This window comes from Micromys minutus (genome assembly GCF_963924665.1).
Source record: "Micromys minutus genome assembly, chromosome: 4".
NCBI lineage: Eukaryota > Metazoa > Chordata > Mammalia > Rodentia > Muridae > Micromys > Micromys minutus.
Genome location: NC_137973.1, coordinates 77605810 through 77631361, shown reverse-complemented (window position 1 = coordinate 77631361; position 25552 = coordinate 77605810). Strand labels below are relative to the sequence as shown.

The 25552-nt window shown below is 39.5% G+C and overlaps 1 protein-coding gene across 2 annotated transcripts in view; it reads left to right on the top strand.

The window, feature by feature from the left end:
• PRKACB (protein kinase cAMP-activated catalytic subunit beta) overlaps positions 1–25552 on the top strand; it is a gene marked incomplete at its 5' end in the record, with an annotated part of 83815 nt that overhangs the window by 32809 nt on the left and 25454 nt on the right. For both annotated transcript variants that reach the window (XM_080915317.1, XM_080915316.1), the window contains 2 exons: positions 23080–23141; positions 24854–24982. In XM_080915317.1, the coding sequence (XP_080771443.1) occupies positions 23080–23141; positions 24854–24982 (191 nt within the window). The remainder of the gene's footprint in view (positions 1–23079; positions 23142–24853; positions 24983–25552) is intronic.

Below are 25552 nucleotides of genomic sequence, written 5' to 3'. Positions count from 1 at the left end.
GGCTCCTGCTCTGTAAACTGCAGTCTTCTAACCCCTTTGGGGGACACTTTTCTATTCTCTACAGGCATTTTTCATTTTAAATGAGGACAGAGCTAATCTTCTGCTGTGGCATGAATATAATGGGATGTAGTCATTGGAGGTTAGGTTTGAACCTGACTGAACAGCCTGTGACTGCATAGACCTATTGTCACTGCACTGACAGAATACAGTTTGTAACACACAATTTCTTTTAAAGAAATAGACTTTAAAAAAATACTAGTTTTATTTTTTCTTTTGAAAAGACAGAAACAGGGCACTAGGATCATGCATACAAACACACTTATGACCAAACAGAGTTCTGTGAATAATGAGCTTGGGTAGGAAATGGTTAAGGAGCAGCTGAAGTTCAGTAAGTGTTCCCCCACTCTCTTCTCCTTTTCATATCTTCAAAATACTCTCACAGCCACTGTGACTTCCTAAGTGAGGAACACAGTAGGCATACGCACAGGAAGATGCACGGGAAGAAATGCGGAGAAGAGAAACTGATCCTCTCGTTTCTGTATTCTGCATTGATTTGTTTTGTGTGATGAATATGGTTCTGTATTCATTTGTGTATGTGCTAAGGAATGGTTTTTTAAAAATATTTATTTGGGGTTGTGGGTGAAAATGCACAAGTGTAGAAATCAGAGGGCAGCCTGCAGGAGTTGTTTCTCTTCTTTCATTGTGTGGTTCTGAGGACTGAACTCAGGTCATTAGGTTCAGGGACAAATGCCTTTACTATCTGAGCATCCCACTAGACCAAAGCAAAGCTCTGGGCAGTAAGAAGTTTTCAGGCATTGTTGGATTGTTGGAAGTTACTAAGTGGGGTTTACATGCATGATGTGTTTTACCAGAAAATGGAAAGCACACCAAGGGGTGCTGCATCCCAAAGTGCTATTTTAAAAAACAACTAAGTGTGGAAGTGACAGTTTAAAAATTAGGTACATGGACCCTCGATTAAAGATTGAAGGTTAATTTAGGCAAATGTAGTTTTGGTTTTTGAAAAGGTGTTTTGGTTTTATTTTGTTTTGTAATGTGGCTCATGTTAGCTTTGGACTCAATATGTAAGCAGCCTATGCTGGCTTTAACTGGCTGTCATCCTCCTGCTTCAACCTGAGAACAGTAGCATTGCCCTTTCATCAAATGCCAGATATGAAATGTAATAAACTTTAACCAAAGCCATTTTCTTCTCCAGTGATGTTTTTTTTTGTAAGAATAAATATAGAACATAGGCTACAGTCTTGTTTCTGGGGGGGTTCAGCTTTTACTTTCAAATTAGTTAACAATAATTTTGATTGATAAATGTCATAGCTATCTCTATGCAAACCTAAGGACATCCAGTTTTAGTAACAGCACAGAGGAGTTCCTCTTGTCCTGACTCAGAATAAATGAGTTATTGACATTCATTGACTTCCTAGAAAATTTATTGTTTCCCTTTTAAATAATTTATCACGATTACAGTTATATAAAACTGAAAGTAATCAAAGGTTCGTTTGTTGTGAGCTATTGAGGTTTACACTTACAGTGTCTACGCTGCAGCATTTTAAAGAGCAAGTGTGTTAATACCTTCCCACCTTTACCTGAACTTCCTAAGAAATGCTTGTCAATTTCTTTGGTGGGTACAAGTTAATTTTAGTGAAGTGCACTGTACATGTGGCAAATGCTGTAATAACCCTGGATATGAATTTCCTCAGAACTTGATAGCTCATGTGACTGTAATTTACTATCATTTTTATCCTTTTGAAGCTCTCTAAACCCAGTTTGTTTGCCCATTGGGTTTGTGTAATTGTAACTTCTAAATTATCTTTTAATCTCTTTTTTAAAAATTTGCAACTATTTTATGAGCTCATTGATTGTAATCAATTTCTACTCATTAGAAAAAATTCTAATATTTATTATGTCATAGTTTATAAACTGACTATAGAGGTCAAAGAAATCTCCCAGAGTTAAGAGCACTTTCTTGCTCTTCTTGCAGAGAACCTGGCCTCAGACGCAGAGCCCACGTGACAGTCCACAACCTCCTGTCATTCCTGTTCCAGGAGCTCTGAAGACCTCTTTAGGCTGTAGGCATCAGGCACACATGTGTTACATTCATACACATAATATAAAAGTAAATCATTTTTAAAACTATGATTGTACTGATTTTAAAGATTGTGATTATAAAGATTCTGGGGGGAAATTAGAAATTAGAAACAATAGCAGCCAGAAGCAATGTAACATTTAATATGCAAAATGTTGGATTTTAACAGTAGAAAGCCTATTTAGTGTCTCTATCCCTTCCCCATCCCCTCCCCTCCTCCCCCATGTGTGTGTGATGCTGGGGTATAATTGAATGTGGTGGGTGGGCAAGTGATATTTCCAGCCATATTAACATCATTTTTTAAAATGGGATATCATAATATAATGACACCTTAGATAAAAGAGCCAAAAGAATCTGTAATACGCACTTGAGAATAATTTAAGTTGCTTAGTCTTCTACTAACTGCACATAGCAAGCATACTTTCTGTTGGCGTGTTTAGTCTTTAATCCAGGCTAATGCTATTAACACCTCAGCAGATGTGACAGTTTATGATAGCCTACTAGTGAATTCCCTGCTTGACCATATTTGTTTACGATACTCTGATGGAATTTCTTTTTGCAGTTTCTTTCCGTGTTCAGATTTGCTTATAGTTAATATGTCTTTCATACATTAGCTCTTAAGACTGTCAAAGCCCCCTGCTCTTCCATCTTTGTTCTTACTAAATTCCACTATTCCTCTCTTCATGTTCTGATCATCCTCTGCTCACTTTTAGTAAGACGTCTTTTATGGTGTTAGAGCTGTGCTTCTCTTAGTCCTGTTGTGTCTGTCTGTGTGGTTTGATCTTGAACTCACTGGGGATATAAAGAGTGTGGGTTTATTCTGACACACTGTTCTGAGTAAAAGCTTTGTTATCTCCGTATTTTATATCCTTTAGACTTATGCTAATGGGCTATTCTAACTTGTACCATTGTGGTATTTGCAGTTTCTTGAAAGGTTTACTGATAGTTAGTAAAAATACCAAAATCCTGATCCACCCCTAGGAAATACTGTCTTTTAGTGGCCAGGCATTTGAGTTCCAACATTTCATTCTGTCATTGAATCCTGACGGAGCTGATCTCCACTCTTCCTTCAAACCCTTAAATGCTCAGCTACCTCTTCTTTCTATTAAGTTCTTCTTCTGCATGTTTTACGCCTCTGGAATTATATAGTGTGTAACCTATTGTTTCTGACATCTTTCATCTATGTTGCAGAATATACAAGTAGTTGCTTCCTGTTTATTGCTAATTCATCCTGTGTTGTGTGGCTCGAACACATTTGCTTTATCTGTTCTGTGATTGACTAACAAAAGGACTGAATAATGTTATGATAAACATTTAAAAACAAATCTGAGTGAACAGGTTTTTTTAATTTTTTTAGTAGAAATGCAGGAGTAGACTGGGAATAAAATAATTGCGTAATATATTTTTATACTTTGAAGAAACAGCCAAGGCTGAGGTGGCACACAGAAGTTCAGAGCACTGGCTGCTTTTCCAGAGGTCCTGAGTTCAGTTCCCAGCAACCACATGTTGGCTCACAACCATCTGCAATGGGGTCTGATGCCCTCTTCTGGAGAGTCTGATGATAGTTTATCCATATACATAAGAGAAATCTTTTTTGGAAAGAAGAAACAGCCAGCATACTTTCTCAAAGCAGCGGCCCCGCTTTACCCTTCACTTGTAATTCAGAGGAGTGGAGTTCCTTCACATGTTCATGAGGACTTGGTGTCCTCAGTCTTTTAGAGTGTAGCAAGTTTGAAGTGTGAACGGATAGTTCACAGTAGCTTTCAGTTTCTGTGTCTATAGTAACTAGTAGTGTTGGTTATCTCTACAATCTCAGAAACCATTTGTCTATCTGGTTTGGACACATGCATGTTTAAATATTTTTGTCCACTTTAAAAATTAAAGTGTCTTCTTTTTATTAAGTCTTAGGAATCCATTATATATTCTGAATCCACTTTCTTTTGAAGACTTGTAACTTGCAAACATTTGCTCTTTGCTTCTGACATGTCTCATTATTTCTTAAAATAGTATTTCTGGAAGGAAAGGTCACTACTTTAATGAAGTCACTTCTTTCTTCCTCTTCCTTTGTGTATTGTGTGGTTTGTACTGGGCTTTAGGGAGTCTTTGTCTTACCCAAACCCATTCATACCATATTTTTTATCTGTGCTTTCTCCTACAGGCCCATTTTTCACTTTTATATTTACTGTGAAGTATGGGTTGAAGTAGTTTTTTATGTGTTATCTGGTTTTTATTACTTTATATTTTATGAACACTTTCCTCTATTGGACTATTTTAATTCCTTTGTTGGAACTCATTCATCTCAAGTTTATATTCATCTGTGAACCGTAGCTCTGTTGTCAGTGAACTATGTCTGTTTGTTCTTGTATCAGCCACACTGATTTGATCACTATGAATTTTGAAGTCAAGCTGTGCAATTTTGCTAATTTTGTCCTTTTACCCAAATTCTTTTAGCTATTTTGAGGGCTTTGTCTCCCCATATACATTTCCAGTCAGCTTATCATTTTCTAAAGAAAAGCCCAATGAAGTTTTCCTAGATACATTGTGAGATCTATTGATTAATTTGTGAGAAACTGTCATCTTAACAAACCATGTCCCTCTCCATCTCTTTAGATGTTCGTCACTGCCTGTGATACCTCTGAGTTTATCTCTAAGTACTTTAATTCTACTAATGCTTTTGTGGATAAAACCATTTCTTAATTTCACTTTAAAATTCTTTCCTACCGATTTTTTAAATTATTCTTAATAGTTTCTTTATAAATTTAAAATTCTCTTCAGATTAGATCATGATGTCTTTGCATAAAGCATCTTATATATGGGAATGTCTTTAATATTTCTCCTATTTCCCTTGGCTATACAAAGTCTATGCAGATGAGTGCTTTGTGCCCATCTTATGGGAATCACTGTCACGTGTGATTTTCACTGGGATTTTTTTTCTGCACATCAGTCTGAGAGACTCCCTTCTCCTCTTAGTTCTTGAGAGGATTTTAAGGCTATTGGAGTTTATAGCATGCTGCTGCTGCACGTGCTGTGGTCATGTGGTTTGGCGCCAGATGCCTTTCACTCGGCCATCTTTCAAGCCCTTAATTATACTTGATAAGAAAATGTATTTTAAAAGATCGAACAAGCCTTTTGAGTTAATCCATTTATTATGTTGCTTTACATGAGAATACAGAGCACTTCCATGTACACTGTAAAGAATAACATTCTGCTGAATTTTAGTGCTATATTTTATATTATGAGTTTTCAGTGTCATTGTACAAGTTTGATTTATCCGTATTCACTTCCTGTCTGCTTTTCCTATGATTTATTAAGAACAGCCTTGGATTTGCCAACTCCAGCCATGCCTTGCACCACTGAGTTTCCATGAACTGTGACCTCCTCTGTGGTCGCAGCTCTACTAGATCACACTGGGGTACAAACCTCTGTACTGCATGCTGATGCTATAGCTGTGCTAATTCCGTAGGTCAGTGCATTGTGCATGTCTTTATAGAAATACTACCATCAACAGAGTTACCACTGATATTTGTATAAAGGTGCACCACATGCAGTTACAGACCATACATAATGTTTGGTAATGAGAGTAAGCAGACTTATTGCCGGCTTGTGTGTTTTCGGTACTATACTGTTGAACATTATGTTAGAACACAGCCTTCTGTTTAAATATTAGAAAGTCTACTCTGAAGCTGCATGAGGCTGTGTGAGCAGCAACCTCAAGTTCACACTGGCACTGCCTTACTTCCTCTTGTGAGACAAAGATGTTGTGTTCATCACCCACCTTCTGCATATGGAAAACATTACCACTCTTGCCAGGAAGAGCGCATCAACCTGCCTGGCGATGAAAGCAGATAAGGTACATAGATAAGAAATCAGTGAGACTCATTGCTTGTTTGTTGGGCATGTTCCATTCTATTATAGCTGTGATCTGGATAAAGAGAGCACCGAGACAGAAACTATGGAAGGATGTTCTTCATTGGAAGCAATGAAATGAGCAGAGATTCCAGAAGGAACTATCTAATATACCTAATACAAACTTCTCATGATGACTTGCACTGAAGACCAGGTGCACAGGTGTATCCCTGTCAGCACTTCAAGGATCAGAACAATTACATTTGCAACGTAGAAAGGGAAACATGGATTTTTACAGTGATGTTGGATTTTCTACTAGTTCTGGGTGTTTACATGACTAAGAATCATTACTCGTTGCAAAAGTAAAATGGGTGGTCTCTGGATCATCTCTTCATAGACATGAAATATTGGGGGGAACCCCATAGTGAGCTAATTTGGAGGGAAATTGCTTGCCAGAACCCAGCTGGTAGAGCATTGGGCTGCACCTATTATATGCTTCCATCTGTTTGGGGTCTACTGCCTAGATATATGAGTACACACTCACAGTACTACAGACTGCTTACAGACACTAGCTCTATACTGGATGCCTGCTTCAAACAGCACATGGTACAGTTACTAAATCACCTACTTCTCTTTCAGTTTTGTGAGTGTCTGCTTTCATACTGCAGCAGCTCTTCTGTTCAACACATGTCTTGCTTTCCCAGACATGCTGTATAATGAATGGCCTTTTGATTCTTGAGTATTTATCAACAAAGTATGTACATATTTCAGTGTCTTCTAGGTAGGTGTGTGGTGATGTGTGTCCCTCCTTTTATCTTTGCTGTTTGTATTTTTAGGCTTGGTGTCTCTTACAGATGATCCATATTTGAACTCTTTTTTTTTCCTCTTGTTTCTTTTTGTTGTTGTTGTTCTCTATTTTTTGTTACTGGATATTATATTTATTCACATTTCAAATGTTATCCCTTTTCCCATTTCCCCTCCACAAACCTCCTATCCCATCTCCCCTCCCCCTGCTTCTATGAGGGTGCTCACCCACCCACCCACTCCCACCTCCCTGGCATTCCCCTTCACTGGGGCATCAAGCCTTCATAGGACCAAGGGTCTCTCCTCCTATTGATGCCAAATAAGGCCATCCTCCGCTACATATGCATCCGGGGCCATGGGTCCCTTTTGGTTGGTGGTTTAGTCCCTGGGAGCTCTGGGGAGGGGGGTCTGGTTGGTTAATATTGTTGTTCTTCCTATGGGGTTGCAAACTCCTCCAGCTCCTTCAGTCCTTTCTCTTATTCATCCATTGGGGTCCCTGTGCTCAGTCCAGTGGTTGGCTGACAGCATACATCTCTGTATTGGTCAGGCTCTAGCTGAGCCTCTCAGGAGATAGCTGTATCAGGGCTCCTGTCAGCAAGCAGTTCTTGGCATCTGTAATAGTGTATATGGGATGGATCCCCAGATGGAGTGGTCTCTGGATGGCCTTTCCTTCAGTCTCTGCTTCAAACTTTGTCTCCGTATTTCCTCCTGTGAATATTTTTGTTCCCCCTTTAAAGAAGGACTGAAGTATCCACACTTTAGTCTTCCTTTGTCTTGAGCTTCATATGGTCTGTGAATTGTATCTTGGGTATTCTAAGCTTTGGGCTAATATCAACTTATCAGTGAGTGCACACCATGTGTGTTCTTTTGTGACTGGATTACCTCACTCAGGATGATATTTTCTAGTTCTTAGAACTCAGTTTAATTGTCTCCTCTAAGTTCTGGGCTTTTTATTTCATGTTCAGCATCTTTAGTCCAGTTTGTAGATTCGGTGTTCTTCGTGGTATGTGCTGCTCATCTCTCAGTTCTGATTGGATGTTACTTAACCTTGGTTTTAGTTTTTGCCCCGAGTCCCAGAACTCAGTGCCGTATGCTATCTGAGATCTTGCTGGTGGGCTGTGTATAGATGGAAAAGCACATGTTTGGTCCATAGAAGCTTTCAATTGTAGATCTCAAATGGGGCTCATAATGCCCTGTGCAGCCATTTCCTTGCTGAACCTCTGTCTAGACCACCAACCTGATGCCTACCTCTGTTAGGACAATGAGCTAGGGGAGCTGGGCATTTCCCTACTAATGCCTTACACTTCACTTTCTTTTCCTTATATTATTACAGTGTAGAGATTGGGGCCTTCCTCTGAGAGTCTAGCTACTAAGCCTTCCAGACCAAGCCTAAGGAATCTGAGCAGACAAAAACAAAGCAGACTGAGTATTCTTACCCAGAGTCCAGTAGTGCCTCCTGAACGGCTTCTCAGCTTGTCTGCTGTGGGTCTGTACCACAGCAGTGAAAGTCCCTTCTGGAACCTCTGTCCAGCTCTCCAGTGGTTTCTTGGGAGGTTTGCTGTCTTTTCTGGCAGCTTTAAAGGTGCAGATTTACCTGCAGAAGTACTGCCTCACAGACAGGGTTCTCTAGTCCCTTCCTGTCCCTAGCGCTGCAAATCTTGGTCTCTGAGATTAGAACAGCCCACTTGGCATGCCTGCCCACCTTCCATACAGTCTGCCCTCAGTACTGTGTAATGGACGGAATCTCAGTCTTGAATAATGATTACCAGTAAACTTGTTGTGTGTGGTCTTTTAAAAATAAGATCTGGGTAATACCAGATACTTAATGCTGGATTTAATGGAAATTTACGAGTGTTTTTCCCCGGTTTTCCTTTATAAAAGAAGATTGTAGATAGCATTATGTTATACCTCTCCCATGATACAGAGTGTTTAAATACTTAACATTTGTGCTGCAGTATAGCTTTGGCTCATAAAAAATGAACGCTGTCAGCGATCTGAGCAGTAAGATTCATCGCTGATAGTCACTAGCAACAGCACACAGCACTCAGCCTCCGCGAGGTCCGCAGCAGTCGGAGCTGCTGCAATGAAAGGCATTTAGGCGCAATCATTCTGCTGCCGTTCCTCGCTGGATTCAACATGGGCTTGTGTGAGTATGTGAAGAAGAGAGCATTTTAAAGCTTTGTGTGAAAGGTGTATGAAAAGGGTAGCGTAGTGCTTACATGTAGAGAATGTAGCCATTTAGAGACCATGTTGCCCTAAAATGAGAATGTATTGTATTTGCTTTAGTTGGTTAAGGCTTCAGGAAAGCTACGTCTTGGTTAGAAGGAAACTGATAATGCTGGTCTAATGTTGCCGTGGTAACAGCTCATGCTGATACAATTGAGAATATCATATACATCCTGGTTTGCATTTTCTCCCTGCCATTTTGAGTTATTCTGGAGGTATATGAAGGAAGCTAGGATAGCTAGCTGAGGAAAAACTAACCCTTGTTACATAAAGCATCTTTGGCATGATTCTCTGATCTAGTAGTACCTCCTACTGGGCATTTAGGCCGTTGCTTTGGGGGTTTTTCTTTTTAAAACAAAAGAGAGCTCTTGGTCTTCTGCTGCCTGCTCCAGCGTATGTGTTTACACCATCGCTGCCTCCAGAGATTAGCATAACTCCCTTTGCAGTCGGGCTGTTGTTCTGAGCAATATGCTCTGGAGACGCTGCCTGTCATCATGAATGGTGAGTTGGTCTCGGAGATGCTTCCGCTATATATTTTTTTTAAATATATTTAATTGTACAAGGAAAATATTTTGTAGAGGTGGTTATAAAAGGTAGAGCTGTGGTAATGACATTTGTGTTGATGCTTCTAAAGTAGGCATTATTGTAAAGTGCCTGTAAAAGCCATTAAGGACTGTAAACAATAACAGTGCTGACAGCTCCATCGTCCAGGCTCTGACTGTCTTTATGGGTGATCTTGTGTTTACTAGCATTGCTGTTGTTTTCCGTATTGTAAAATAAGTAGATGGAAGACCCATATACTACAAGGGGGTTTTATTTCAGTATGTGGTGTTCAAGAGAACCATATTTAATTTGCCTTTAATTACCTTTGTCATCCAAATACTATTTTTTGTTAGCTTCTTTTGGATACTATTTTTAACACTAATTCTGAAAATAAGATACTGCCAAATTTTTATTGATTTTTTTTTGATGGTTGCTTTTAATTATAAGTGGTCTAGAACAGTGAATTGAGTATGAAATAAATTATGTTTTGGCTTTGGAGGCTTTGTTAAAATTGTTGTGGGAAAATGATTTATGAAATTAAATATGCTATGAAAATTGTTTGCTATGATTATTTTTCTAAGCATGTTCAGAAGTGCCTTTATTTTTTTTTTTTTCGAGAAAAATCTGCCATAGTGTGTATTGCAGCTTATCACAGGGAAGGAGCTGTTCACTTCAAGCAAACCTGCAGCTAAAAATAGACACACTGTTGTCAGAGTGAGTGTTTGCTCAGAGCATCACTCATTAGCATCTCTGCTGAGCTGGAAAGGGCTGGTCCAGGTGTCCCTTACAGAGGGAGCATTATGTGGCCCTGCTATGACAGGGTTCATGCCTAAAACATGCAGGGTTGGGGATCAGAAAGATTTGGGCTTTTTTTTTTTTTATGGTATAGTGAAGACATTCAAAGCCAAAAGCCTTTTCTTCTATAATTAGAGATGACTTCATTAAAACGAGGAAATGCTTTTTATCCTGCTACAATCTAAAATGACCCTCCTCCGTGCTGTTCATGTTAGAGTGTGTTTGTTACACAAGGAATTGTCTTACATGCAAATGCTTAGGATTGAATGGACAATTATGTTCTTGTTTCTAGAGTAGATACTCTGATTTAGTCCTTGAAATTTGGGCTGATACTGTGAAATTAATGTGGTGCCATTTTTTAGAATTCTGAAGATATGAAACCTGGTTATCATGCTATTTATTTATTTGAATAAAGCTACATTTCCTTTAAAAGTTTGAACATAACCTTAGAATCTTTGCCAACTGCTGTGGTGCTGTTGAATCTTCTAGTCTGATGCTGCAGCTGAGGCCATTGCTGCTGCTCCTTTCTTGTTTTAAGCAATGGCTGAAAGACAGTGTTTATGTGCTTGATCATAGCCTTCCCCACAGCCTTTTCTGCCACACAAGTGTGCTGATAACAAGTAGACATTGGCTTCTCCAAGAATGTTCAATCTCGAATAAATTCACCCCTGCTGTGACTGAGTGCTCTAGCCATTTTAAAATATGGGAAATTATGAGTATGGCTTCATTAATAAAAATAATCAAATATTACGCGTTTTTATCTGAGTCTAAAATTATAATGTGTTTACATGTGTGCTGCACACAGCTATGTTTATGTGGAAACAGCTGTAGAGCTGTTCCTCTCTCCTTCCCGATAATTGCATGCTCTTCTCTGAGAATCTGCCTTTGGCCCTCTCAGTACTGCATTTTCTGAGTGATCTCATCCCTGCCCACGCCTCAGTCACTACCTGAACATCCAGTATGAGAGTTAGCTTCATCTTTCTCCCTTAACATCTGTCCTTCATCTTGATGCTCACTTCTCTTAATGACTCCACAGCCCTAGCTTGTCACCCTGATTGTGGATTGGGTTATTTAGTCCCATTGATTGTACATCAGGAGTTTTCTCTAGACCCATAGCACTGCGAGGACCTTTAGAACTGGGCATCACTGTCTTTCAGCACCTTATACTGACTGGCTTGCTTTCTCCTCCTGCGCTTCGTCTTTCATGTCTCTTCAGATGACTTTTCATACTGATTTTTAAATTGAAATAAGTCCATTTCTTAATACAGTGTGAAACCTGCAGTTCTGAAATTGCCACTAAAGTAAAGATTAAACTCCTTAGCAAGTCAGGGGAGATCCACCCATGCATCATGTATGAGTTATGATCTTCCATATTTGTATTCCTTGTAGAATCGCCAAGGACCATAATAGCATTCAGTACCTCCATTACAAACTCTGAAGGTGATGTTTCTGTACTTTAGAAGCAAAGCCACAGTATTTTATACATAAAGCAAATTTTATATATTTGCCTGTGAGTTTCTGGCTCTAGATCTGTACCTCCTAAGTGAAAGCCATCCCTTGAGTGCTTCAATTGTACTCATTCTCCCTCCTCTCCAGCATCTAAAATGCTTATACATATCAAAGGAGCCTTGGTCGCCCCCTTGTAAGCTGGTTTCATTTGGTGAAGATTTAAATAAGTTCTAAAGTTCTCCCAAAATTCAGTTGGGTTCCATGAGGCCCTTTGACTAGAAGACATAGCAGCCTACTCAGGCAGGCAGAAGCATAGAAAGATATAGGAGTTTTCAGAATGCAAAAGCTGTTGAGTTCCAAGGCAAAGGAAGAGCTAAGCTTTGGCAAGCACTGGGACTGGTGAAGAATCCTGGAATCCTATCACCTGTCTCAAGTGTTCTTTCTGAGACCACATGATTTCTTTATTTTCTCTGTGTTTGATGGTCTGTCATCACAGCATGTAGCAGCTTTCTGTGCAGTTTGTGTGTGATGGAGCTGAGTCATCTGACACACTGAGTTACTGTGCACTCCTGGGTCACAAACCAAATCCTGTGTGAAGAGCAGGAGCCAGGGATCTGTGGAGAAGAAACGTTAGTCAACAGGTCCTTTGTCATAGCCAGACAAGGGGTTCAAGAGCAGGCATTCTGTGCACAGTGGGATGTCTAGAGAGGATGATTCTGCATTCTGTTGTTTCACCATGAGAAGATTTCTTATTTTCTCACTGCAGTAATAAGGCATGAAGAGACAGATATGCTCACCATGATTTGCACATCACACATAAGGAAACCTCATATGACACACTGCAAATATGTGTAAATTCTAAGCTCCTCAGGGAGCTTGCTTCTTCGTTCAACTCAATTGAGGGGTCAGCCTGAAGAAGAAAGCATCACTTAATGGTTTTCAGAAGTGTGCAGACCTAAACAGGAATGAGTAGCTGATTGATCTTCCTCCTCGGAAGGATGAGGGCCGTGCTAGAGTTGGTTTTCTCTGGATTACTTGCCTTCAAGTAAGAGAAGCAACCAGTTCCTCCTCACTAAGTCCCTGAATGAGGCTGGCGAGGAAGTGGGTGCAGCACAGCACTGTGTCTGCGCTCTCACCGCCCTGTTGGGACAGCCGGGTATTCATGAGGTCGGCACATTGAAGGGATGGCCTTGGTTTGCTGGGTACTACAGGGCTCTCCCTTGATGTGCTGGTATCATCAATACCAGCAAGTTCCTTATGGTCCCGGACACTTACACATTTCTTTGTTGTTGTTAATGCATGTGAGCACTTCAGACACCGTTTCTCCATCGGATCTCCAGGAACTGAAGCTTCAGATGCTTGTGAGCCTCCATGTGGGTGCTGAGAACTGAACCTGGATCCTCTGCAAGTATAGCCAGTGCCCTTGACTGCTGAGTCATCAAGCACCTTTCTTAAAGTGTGGATTGTTTAATAATACATTGCACACAGAAAAATATCCAAGAATAGCATCTACATAGAAAATAAGAGAGCCAAAGAAAAACTTGCTACTTGATTTTTAGATCATGTGTAAAGATTTTAAAACCTTTCAACTGTTTGTGGATAAATAAGCAAAATAAGAAAAGGAAAAGAAAAAAAGAAAAGGAATGTTGAGCCTATAAAAAGGGTTATACATGATTAAAGGATAAAATCACAGCCTTTTATAGAAAAAGAATGAACTTATATTCAGAGATATTTGTTTAAAAAAACTACATTTAGAATCAGAATTAATTCTTCAGTGTTTTGAGGAACTCAAAATCTGTGAAATAGGACAGAGGAAATAATCCTGGCAGGGCTGGAGACATGGCTCAGCACTTAGGAGCCTTTTCTGCTCAGCCATAAAGACCTGAGTTCAAGTCCCAGTGTTGCGATTCTGTAAACCCCACCCCTCAGTTACCTGGCAATAACCAGGTATGCTCCGCCCCAGTGACCTGACACTATAAAAGGGACTGCTTGCCCCCTCCTCTCTCTCTCTCTTGCCTCTCTTGTTCTGCTGCTCTTTCTTGCTCTCCTGCCCCTATCCCTTCTCTTCCCCTTCCCTTCCCCCCTCTCTCTCCAAGTGCTCATGGATGGCCTCTACTCCTCTATTCCCTCTTCTCTCTCTCTCTCTCTCTCTCTCTCTCTCTCTCTCTCTCTCTCTCTCTCCTATCTATCTATCTATTTCTATCTCTCTAAATCTTTCTCTTTCTCTCTTCCTCTACCACCCTCTTAACTCTCCCATGACTTGAATAAACTCTGTTCTGTACTATACGTGTGGCTGGTCTCTCAGGGTGAAGGCCTCAGGCCTTGTCACACCTCCATGGGCCATATCCCCCCCCCCCCCACTACACTCTATTCATCCTTTTTCTAACATTGGTGCTGAAACCTGGGACATCATCTTCTAACAACATTGGTGCCCCATGACTTTTAACAATACATCTAGCACCTACATCAGGCAGCATACAACTGTGACTCCAGCTCTCAAAGATTCTTGGCATCAGCAGACTTAGGTGTGTGTGTGTGTGTGTGTGTGTGTGTGTGCACATATACACTTAGGCATTTGCATACACATTCATAAACAAAATGAATTTCTTAATAAGAACAAGACTAGGATGAAAAGAAGCTGATAATAGAAAAGAAACATTGTATTATGATAAGGAAAGATGATGAGAAAATTCACCTGCTACTTGCAAGATAACAAGCAAGCTATCAAGAAGAGTGCATATTGCTCATTGTAGGAAAGCAAATTAATGAGGTGAAAAACCAGCCTCATGAAGGAAATGGGCAAGATGAAGCTTAATGTGTATAAGCTAGGGAGGTGGCTCCGTGGGAAAGAGAGCTTCTGTAAGCATGAGGGCCTGAGCTTAGATTCTAAAATCCACATTAAAGCTCAGCATGGCTCCATGATCCTGTAACCACAGCACTGAGTCCAGAGACAGGTGGCCAGCCATTATAGACAAAACAACTTCCTTGTGGTTCTGACAGTGATTCAGTCTCAAAACCATAGGATGGTGGCAAGGGTGGGAGCCTGGGGGAGTGGAATGACAACTAACCTCCATGTGCACCTGCACACACACACATGCATGCACTATACACGTATGCACTCACAGATAAAATAAATAAGAGAAATTATGAGATTGGAAGCTAGATGTGGCAGTGCAGTCTGCAATCTAGGCTCAGGAGTTTGAGGCCAACCTGAGCTCTTAAGCCAGATCCTGCCTCAAAATATACAGAATAGCAACTGGTACAGCAAAGCCCTGTCTCAGAAAACAAATGGGAAAGTCTGTGAAGAAAACACTGTTATATAAAAGCAGGTCAGTCTACATATTCATTGAGCAGTGTTCACTTGAGGCAGTAGTAACAGAAGAGAGAGTAGTTGTTATTGTTTGTCTGCTATGTTTTATAGTTAATTAATGAAAACAAGTTTTTGTTTTGGTGCCAGAGACCTCCAGCACAAACCACCACACACCTAGCACATGGGAAAACTTAAAGCAAAACTTAAAAGCCTGAATCTGCCAATCAGAGGTCATGTGCTTTGACCAAATCAACAAGATATCGGCACCATGCACTTCCTGGTGGCAGTTTTGAATTTTAAGGTAACAAATCAATCATCAAACATCTAGATCTCATTTTATCTTAAAATCTCATATGAAGCATTCCAGTGAAGGGGAGGGAAATCTAGGATTGGAGACTACATACTTTAAAGCTCTTTCTAAAAGGAAAAACATAGTGAAGATCCAGTATCTTAGTTTGCTGAAGACTCTGTGACAAGCACACCTTAAGAGAAGTCTAAATTCTCCAGATGAAATTGCCAGGGTGCAGAAGAGAAGGTGGGAACTGGAAAGGAGCCATAAGGGAGCTGATTTAACTGCACTGAATTGAATTCATACCTACTTGACCAAAGCTGAGACAGGGTCTCACAATGTAGCTCTGGCTGTTGTTGAACTCACTGTGTAGGCCACTGTGGTGCCAAACCCACAGAGGTCAGTCTCCTGAGGGCCTGACCATAGAAGTCTGTGCCACCATACCCAGCTAAGGACTCTCCTGTAAATGTCCTCACAAAAATCAGAAGATAAGCCCTTCAGTCTATCCATCCTGAGACTACTAGTTCTGTGGGCATTCAGGATCCTGAGATGATCATCTCAGTGAATGTTGTTTAGAAAACTCAACCTCTGCTGGGAAGATACACGGGAAGTTTACATGCCTTGGCTTAAGTCCCTGAGGTCAAAGGTGGGATATGTGTTTGTTTATGTAGGATGTCTCTTTGAAGAAATGACAATCAGCAGATTCCTCTCAACATTTCGGGTTTAATGTATATTAATTTTGTGGCTAATAAAACATACTGTTGGAACAGATCCAGGCTGGTAACATATTGATACCATAAGAAACAAATGAAAAAATCTCTGCTAGCACAAGCCCTTCAGGCTTCCTACACCATGCTTGTAAGTGTCTGAACCTTCAAAGTATTTTATTTTATAGTAAAATATCAGAGATTCAAGTAATTTATGGGTCCCTATTTAACATCAATGACAAGAAGAAATGAAAACCATGTATACCTCCAAGTCTCAAAATGCACAAAACACAACTATCCTATTTAGGAGAAATTATAAAATACAAAATTCATAGATTATGTATAAAGAGATATAAATGCATAAAACAAACCTGGCCTATAAGGGATAAATTATAAAATAAAAAATATATTGATTATGTATAGAGAGATTTCTCAAATGCATAAAACAAAACTAACCTATATGGGATAAATTATAAAATATAAAATTTATAGATGATAGATAGATAGATTTCTTACATAGTAATTAGAGAATAAAGAGAAATATAAAGACTGCTTATTACATAATTAAGCATATTCAACAAATTTCAAAGACTGGAGATATATTTACTTACAATATATTTGATGTGGAGTAATTTAGTTTAGTCAATAAAGGCTAATTAACAAACAAAAATATGTTTGCTTATTGTCTTAGTTAGGGTTTTACTGGTGTGAGCAGACATCATGACCAAAGCAAGTCTTATAAAGACTACATTTAATTGGGGCTGGATTAAAGGTTTGGAGGTTCAGTTTATTATCAAGTCAAGAACATGGCAGCATCCAGACAGGCATGATACAGGAGGACTTGAGAGTTCTATGCCTTTATCTGAAGGCTTCTAGCAGAAGACTGGCTTCCAGGCTAGGATGAGGGTCTTGAAGCCCATGACCACAGTGACACACCTACTCTAACAGGGCCACACCTTCTAATATAGCACCACTACCTGGGCCAAGCATATAAAAAACCATAACACTTATGGACTTAATAAATACCAATAACTCATGAACCAAGAAGTAACTTTTATAAATTAAAATTCAACTATATTTTGGAATGTATAGGTTGTAGCTATAGAGTGGATTTTGAGCTACATTTCTATGCTAGCTTGTGAAGTGTTCAGAAAAAGAACCATGTAAGCAAATAAGTTGGTGAAAATCCAGCACAGATAAATCAGAACTCAGGTGGGGTGATTGACAGATGTGAGTGAAAGTTAGTAGAACACAAAATATAGACAAGAGCTAAATCTTTTCTTGGAAACCATTCTTAAAGAACAGATTAAAGTTATACCCACTCCAGTTGTGGGTTCTAAGATCACAGTGGTGGAGTCTCTTCAGTTGTCTGAATAGCATTCACATGTCTCTTGCCTTTTTCTTTTCTCACTCTTAGTATTTTTTTAATAATTTTGTTTACATTTCAAATGTCCCCTTCCTGGTCTAACCCTCCACAAACATCCCACCCCTGCCCCTCCCCTTTGCCTCTAATGGGGACTCACCCACCCACCCATTCACTCCTACCTCATCCCTCTAGCATCCCCCTTCTCTGGGGCATCCAGCCTCCACAGAACCAAGCTCCTCCCCTCCCACGCAGTCGTGACTGTCAGCGCAGTAGTGGAGAGCAGAGGGCGAGAGCATCTCTTCTGTTGGAGCTGCGGAGAAGATGCTCCCAGGTTCCTGTTCCTTGCTTTTCTAAGACTCTGCTAGGTTGGACAAATGAATTTCATGCCTTTTGTACAAGATCACCTCAGCACACAATATTGTGTCTTACAACCCTGCCAGTCAGAACAGCTTTTTTTTTTTTCTGATCCAATTGATATAATTTGCCCACAAGTGAAATCATCCTGTACACATCTTTCCCTTGTAAAATATTCATAAGAACCTGTATCTATACAGACATGCAGAGAAGTCTGCCTCCACGTTATCACTGCTCCTTCTCTCCCTCTTCCTCTTTCTAAAACTTTGTTCCCAACTATCCTTCCTTCTTGTCCAGTGACAGGCCTGTCCTCTTATAGTTTTAGCCACAAACTAGTATTCTAATTTATAAGCCATTCTAAGTTATAATTCCCCGCATAGCTGATCCCAACGAATCTGCCACCTGAACCAGGGCCCTTCCCTACCTACATTTTGTCTCCATCCTCTTTCCCATCCAAAAGCAGAACAGCTTTTTATCTTTCAAAATTTGGCACAAATGTGTCCTCTGTGAAGCTTCAGTTTACTTTCCAAGTGATACCCATTCGCATGTCATTTTCCCTACTATAACTTTCTCGGCTTCATGAGGTCATATTTATTATCTATAAAATGTTACAAAAAACAATACAAAATTAAATCATTTCTTTTCTCACAAAAATGTTTAAGCTGAAATACTTAAAATCAAAATATAAGATAATATTTGCAAATAACTGAATAGAAAGTTTAATAGTAAATGCTTGTTTTATTAAAAAGGAGTTGGCTATGTCTGAAGAGGAAGAAGCATATATATGAAAATTAAATGATGATTAAATTACACTTACAAAGTGGCATGTTAGTATAAAGTCATTTAAATATATATTTGTTCTAAATATTGGTAGAAATAAAATGTTAATTTACTCATTTATTTGGTTACATATATTTAAATAATACACTTCTGAGGATAAAAAATTTAAACTAACAACTGCTGTTTGATATCAAAATTGGTTTCATTTAAATTTTCTTTAAAATTACAAGTGCTGTCAGTTTGCGAGAGGCTCATGGTTGAAGAATGGCTTTTGAAAAGATGCAGTTTGAGTGAAACAATATTTAGTTGTGCTTTTGTTGTAGGCATTTATATTCTGTAGGCATTTATACTTGTTTTCTCTGTTTCTTTTGTTTTTTAATTTACTCTGGCTGAATGTTGTCCTTCTATTGTACGAAGTGTGATGGGGAAGATGAGATGCCCCTTGTTAGAGGCTCTAGAGTCAACATCTGTAGCAGTGTCTCGTCTCAGTGATATTGTATACATTCTGCACATGAGGTGGTCAGGGTGACATCTGGCAGTAAGACTGTGTGCAGTGTGACTCACAGTGTGCCATGGCAGATAAGCAGCTGTCTGGTTTATCTAGTGCAGACCTGGTGGGTTTGCTCAGGGTTGTTACTGCAGCATTCTTGTTCATTGTTGAGTATTGTGAATCGCATAGGTACGATCATATCATGCTTGAAGTGTTAGTTAAATTTCCTATTTAAAATGAACTCTAGGGCTGGGGAGATGGCTCAGTGGTTGAGAGCACTGACTGCTCTTCCAGAGGTCCTGAGTTCAATTCCCAGCAACCACATGGTGGCTCACAACCATGTATAATGGGATCAGATGCCCTCTTCTGGTGTGTCTGAAGAGAACAACAGTGTACTCATATACATTAAATAAACAAACAAACAAACAAACAAACAAACAAAATGAACTCTGACAGTAAGCTGTGACTTGCATCCAACTAATGTACAAGGACATCAGGCATCGGGTCTGGGGCAGAAAGTGGTAAGAAATGAGAATATTTTTATATGCTTGTGGAAATCCATGAGATTTGTCTCTTGTTGCATCTTTCTTTATCTCTTGGGTAGATAAGTAATGCTAACAAACCCTGGGTGAGCATTTAGATTTCTTTAGTATGCTCTTTTAAAGTACAACATGGTAGATTCTAGAAATGACAAAAAATTAAAGAGAAAAATCATTTCATTTGGATAAGTAAAATTGTACATGAATAAGTATTTGACATGCCCCCTTTTGCCCCATTATTAAACAACACAGAACAAAAGACATTTGCAGAAAAGCCATTCTCTGAAGTAAAGATAGTCATCAGTTACTATTAAAAGCTTTGCTGCAGATTCCTGATCATACAGCTATGAAATATTAGAGCTGTTATTCTTCTGTACCAGGTTCCAAACCTGTGTATTAGCTGCTCACGCCGGTTCAAATGGTTAAATATATGTACAGATCACACAATAGAAGCAGCAATGTGTTTCATGGCACTTTGAATGGAATGGGGTCCAGTGTGTGAGCCTGCCTGTCATTCCTCCATCTCCTTCATTACCTACTAACCTCTCAGTGGGTGACAACTGTGTCAGTGCCCATAGAAAAGCAGTTAGAAGTTAAATCCACCCATGTCTGAAAATAAGAAAGTCCACGGCAAATCCATGCGGTTCTGAATTGTTTGTTGTCTAAAGATCGTTTAAAGATAATCAATTACAGCTATTGTATTGAAAGCGGACTTTGTATCTAAATAGTGTACATATATACTAGAGATTGCATGTTTATACATACTGCATATGACAGAATTGTATTTCAGGAACAGTCTTCTTTATGGTATTATTTAGTAACATAACTAACATATCCTTAATTCTAAAGAAAATGCCTTTATATGTTAAGATGTTACTGATACTTATTATTTTACTAGTGTATATTATGCACCTTAGTAATGGTTTTACATAACTTTTCTGACTGCTTGCCCCAGTATGGCTTGTCAGTGAACTTAAAATCCTCCTGAGGATGGAGAACATTCCAGAGCACAAGTGAGTACGGAGGCACATCAGAAGCCTTCCTCATGGAGCTCATCACCGAGACAGAAGACATTGTTCACAGCACAGTCTTTGTCACCTGTCCTCATGGCTCCCACTGCTCCCTGACCTTCGTTCCCTTCAAACCTGCTCTCAGTGCCACAACAGCCGCTGAGGCAGGACATTTGGGGTTCTGTCTCCACTTATCCCTTCTCCAGCCCCTCTGATCTCTGCAGGAGCCTGGAGGGTCCTCACCGTAACTTGCACAAGTTCTGCTATACATGGGAACTGAAATAGTTTTCAGAAAAAACTAGAAATGTATTATTTTCAGAATCATCAAGTGTGGGTTTTTTTGTTTTTTGTTTTTTCTAGTCCTACAATGAGTTAGATCACATGTTGATAATTAGGTGCAACAGTTAATTTGCTGTTTTTGTATATGAGAAATTTGACTTTGAAAGTTAATTTTCTCTAATTTTTAAAAATAAGTATTTTGGAAATACTGTATAATACTTAGAAAGGAGTAAAACGCTATTCCCCGAAATGCATAAGCCAGCATTCTTTCAGAACTACTGTTTACTATTGAAGCTCCTCAATGTCATCTGTTGAGGTAAATATTAAAACAATCCACCAACCCTCGCTATAGCTGACATCATTAGAGCCATATGGCATCAGCGGGGTCTATTCATCTCAGTGGCGGCCGCCCTCCAGACTCTGGTCTCAGAGACCTGGCTCTCTAGTCCCAGCAACTGCCCCCTTCTGGAAGAGGGCCAGCCAAGAACTCTAACCACACTACCACCAGCCTGACAAATTCAAAACTCCAGAAACTTGTAACTTAGCAGTGGTTTTATGTCAGATTATCTTAATAAATTTACAATCCACAAAACGTCCACACAATAATCTCAGAGCCAATTGATATGATATAATCCGCCCACCTAGATAAGACGAGCTGACCTATAATAATCTATCCCTTACAAGATATTCATAACTACCTGTGGCTGTGCAGAGCCACATGGAGATGGGTCATCTTCATCCTCCATCTTGACTCTCCCTCTTCTCTCTGGCTTCTTTCTCCTTTCCAAAACTCTGTTCCTGCCTATCCTTTTTTCTCGTCCAATCACAGGCCTCAGTTTATCTAGTGTCTGCCCTCCTTTAATTTCAACCACAGTCATCATATCAAAATGGCATAACAGAATGTCAAGTGCCATTTTGGTTTGTGTTGGACCAAAGGTATTGCCCTGTAGAGAAAGTGAGAAAGAGTACTACACACCACAAGATGGATCAGGTCCCACTGCTCACTACAGGTTCTGTTCTGTCCTATTTGGGGGATTTGTTAGGATAGTTTTGTTGTTTGTGTGAGACAGAGTCCTTGCCTCTAGCCATGCCTAGAAATCACGGTGTTGCCCAGGCTGGTCTTGAACATCTATGGTAGTGCCGCAGCCCTCATCTTATCTATCATAATTCTGGCTTTCTTCCAGCTTTTTCTTGTTTCTAAAGTAGAGGCTGATGCAGCAGCTTGACTTCCTCAGCATCTTACTGTCCTGTGGCCTTTCATCCCTGCTCCTCCATGAAGCCACATAGAGAAATGGCAGGAATCTGCTGAACAAAAGAGATAGTAAAGGGATCTTGTGTAATCCAATTTTATTCTCATTTTTCACAAAAAAATAAGAATATATCATTTTTAAATGTTTACAGTTATTTGTTTCTAAAATACCAAAATTTGTTTTAAAAAATAGAAGCCCTTGTTAGTGAATTTGTGGGAGGAGTGTGTAAACAGGACATACTCTTAAGTGACTCATCTTTAGTTAACCAATTTAACAATATAAACCACAGCTCTACAAATACAACTATTATTAACCATTATGTAAACATCTGCTTTTTGTTTGACTTTATTTTAATGTAAATTTTAAATCAGACATTCAGTTTCATTGTTGTTATAAGTTCAGAGCTAGTTTTTAAAATAGTTTGCATTGTAATTAGTGTTTTGTTCCTTTTGGGTTTCATGGGTTTGTAGATCCTGTCTGTACCTGTCAGTCTGTGGCTTCTCCTCTGCTCTCTGCTGTGGAGAGACCACAGATCTAAAGCACATAGCCTGTCCCTGGAACTGCCATAGCTGGTTATTCTCAAAACTGCACTGACCAAGACGTGTGGATATCCTCAGCTCGAGATTCAGACTCCATTGATCACTCACAGCTTACCCAGTCACTAGTTTGTCATTAGTTGATATCGTTTCCATGACTTCAGGTATGTTTTCTGGAGCATGGTTGTTACTGGCTTTGATGTTGTCAGAGTGGTCCCTACATAAAGCACTAGTCAGGGCCTTTAGAAGTTGGAGACACCAGTAACTCCCTGGGCTATCACCCTGATGCACACATATCCTTACAACAGCTTCTCACACAGGATATTTGTGTGATGTGTGTGATGTGTCTTCTTTATGTGGTACAAGCACTCTTACCAGCCACTGTCTGTTTTCTTCTCTTTTTTCCAGTGAAAGAATTTCTAGCCAAAGCCAAAGAAGACTTTCTGAGGAAATGGGAGAACCCTCCCCCGGTAAGGAAGCTTTGTTTTGTCTGCAATTGAAAGTAAATTCATGATTCTTGTTTGACTTATTGCTAATTTACACATTTCAGTTTTTGTGAGAACTCCACCGTAATGCTGTGATATAATTCACTAATTGATAATTTTATGGGTACCTTCGCTGGAGAAGGAAGCACCTTCTTATAGAATCCCTAAATGGAGACAGTTATGTTGTTTTATTTTTTAGCACAGCCTGGGCATTGAACACAGGGTCTCATGTATACTAGACAGATTTTCTACCACCAAGACTGCTCTAAGTTTCCATAGTAATTGCAAATTGCTGTAATATAAGTTAAATATTTTCTGAAATATTTTTAGTTATACCATTTGTCACGTGAAACATTAAAAGGGGGCAAGGAGGAGGGCATTGTTTTCTTAGATGAGGAAAAGCAGTGATCAGACTCAGAGGAACGGCATGCTGGGCATTATTTGTTCCCCTGCTTGAATGTACTGTGGTAGCCATTGCAGTCCACCTGTGCCAGTAACGCCAACACTTAGATGTAAAATCACAGATTTAACTCAGTCAGCATCATAAGGACGTTTATTCTTGATAAGAATTTCCTTAAATGTGAAATGAACATACAGTGTCAGTACATTTGCTTTCCTTCTGTAATGGCTCAATAAGATGTCTCTCCAAAGCAACATTTGTTTTACTGTGGAGATTAAGTGACTGCAGTGCACTCCTGCAGTGTCCTGATCTGCCCGATATAGGGGAGCCGTACCTATCCCATCAGTCTTTGCTCAAGCTAATGCTGCAGAGTGAGCCTTGGAAACATTTTCTGAGATTTTCATGGGTGCTTTCATAGCGGAGCCTATTGAGCAGATGGGTTGCAGTCACTACTTGTTGCTAGCACGTAATTTGTCCCTAGCAAATTGAATAGATTGATACCTCTAATTTTTTGCTTCTGTGCACTAGTCAAAGCCAAACAGAGATGTTTGCTTAACAAAGCATCTATTCAACTAGGAGAAGAATCTGATTATTGTTCTGAGACTCTGGCTTTGGGTCTTCTAGAATGAAGACATTTCTTCCCTTCCTGTTTTAGGTAGTGCTGGATTATTACAGTCAAGGAGAAAGTCTGGGACCATACAGGGGTCTGACACCATTACCTAGTTCCACGACTGTTACCAAGTCCCAGGGCTGTTACCTAGTTTTCCAGCCTGCATGGTTCTATGACCAATGCTTATATCTGCAGCTGATGTCTGGGCTTTCATCTAGCTCTATGGCTGGTGTCTAGTTCTCTAACTACATGCAAAGACTCAGCGCCACTTTCCTCAGAGGCATGAAAGACCTGACCTCTCACTTTTCATTTGTACAATTTTTTACAGGCATTCTCTGATCGCATATGTTATTTGTCTGTGGATTTAAAATTCTTAAAATGTATAAGTAGTTCATTGTACATGTATTAGGATGCTCACATTGGAATTGAAATATGACTATTAATATTCTAACCAAGGCTTTTATTTTATTACATTTTATAAAATATTCTTCATAGGACTTTTGTTAATCAAAGGAGAATATAGAATTAATAACCTGAAATTTAAAGAGTATATATGTATTGTTTCTACATGAATAGCTACAAGTTAAATTGTCCACCCAGGTTATATAACACTGAAGTGATAATAATTGTGGTCTTGTGGAAATTTCTAATTTAAAACCTTATTTTATTTTTTTAATACTTGAATAGAGTAATGCTGGGCTTGAGGATTTTGAAAGGAAGAAAACCCTTGGAACGGGTTCCTTTGGAAGAGTCATGCTGGTGAAGCATAAAGCTACTGAGCAGTACTACGCCATGAAGATCTTAGACAAGCAGAAGGTTGGTGACCTCCTGGCCTATCCCCTTCGCTTTAAATTACCGTCAGTGAGGTACTGCCCCGGCACCATACTTGATGTTGCTATTTGCAGTTTTATTATTTATTATGACTTTGTTGTGGAAGTGGTTAGGTGGGATTTAGTATCAGAGAACAAGTCATTTCTGTAATCCTCAATAGATAACACGTGTGCACACTAAGAGTATGGCATTGGGTATGTGCAGAACAGGACCCCCCTCCCCCCCCCCCCCCCCCCCCGTGCTGTGCTTGCAGACCAGTGAATGGAACTTCATGACTTTGGTTTATGTTCCATTTTAGTTTATAGCAGACACTGCCTTGCTTGACATGACTGGGTTTAGTCAGTTTAAGATATCAGTTAAATTTTGGAAAAACTGTAAAACCTTTATTCTATATAAAAGGACTTCTCATTGTTTCTGGGCCAGTATAGTAAGTCAGGTTTTCTGAGGCATTTAGCATTTAAGCATTTTCTGTTTTTCTTACAATCACCTAACAACTTAAGAAAAACAAGGGCAGATATCGGTACATGTTACTTAATGCTTACCTTACAGAGACTA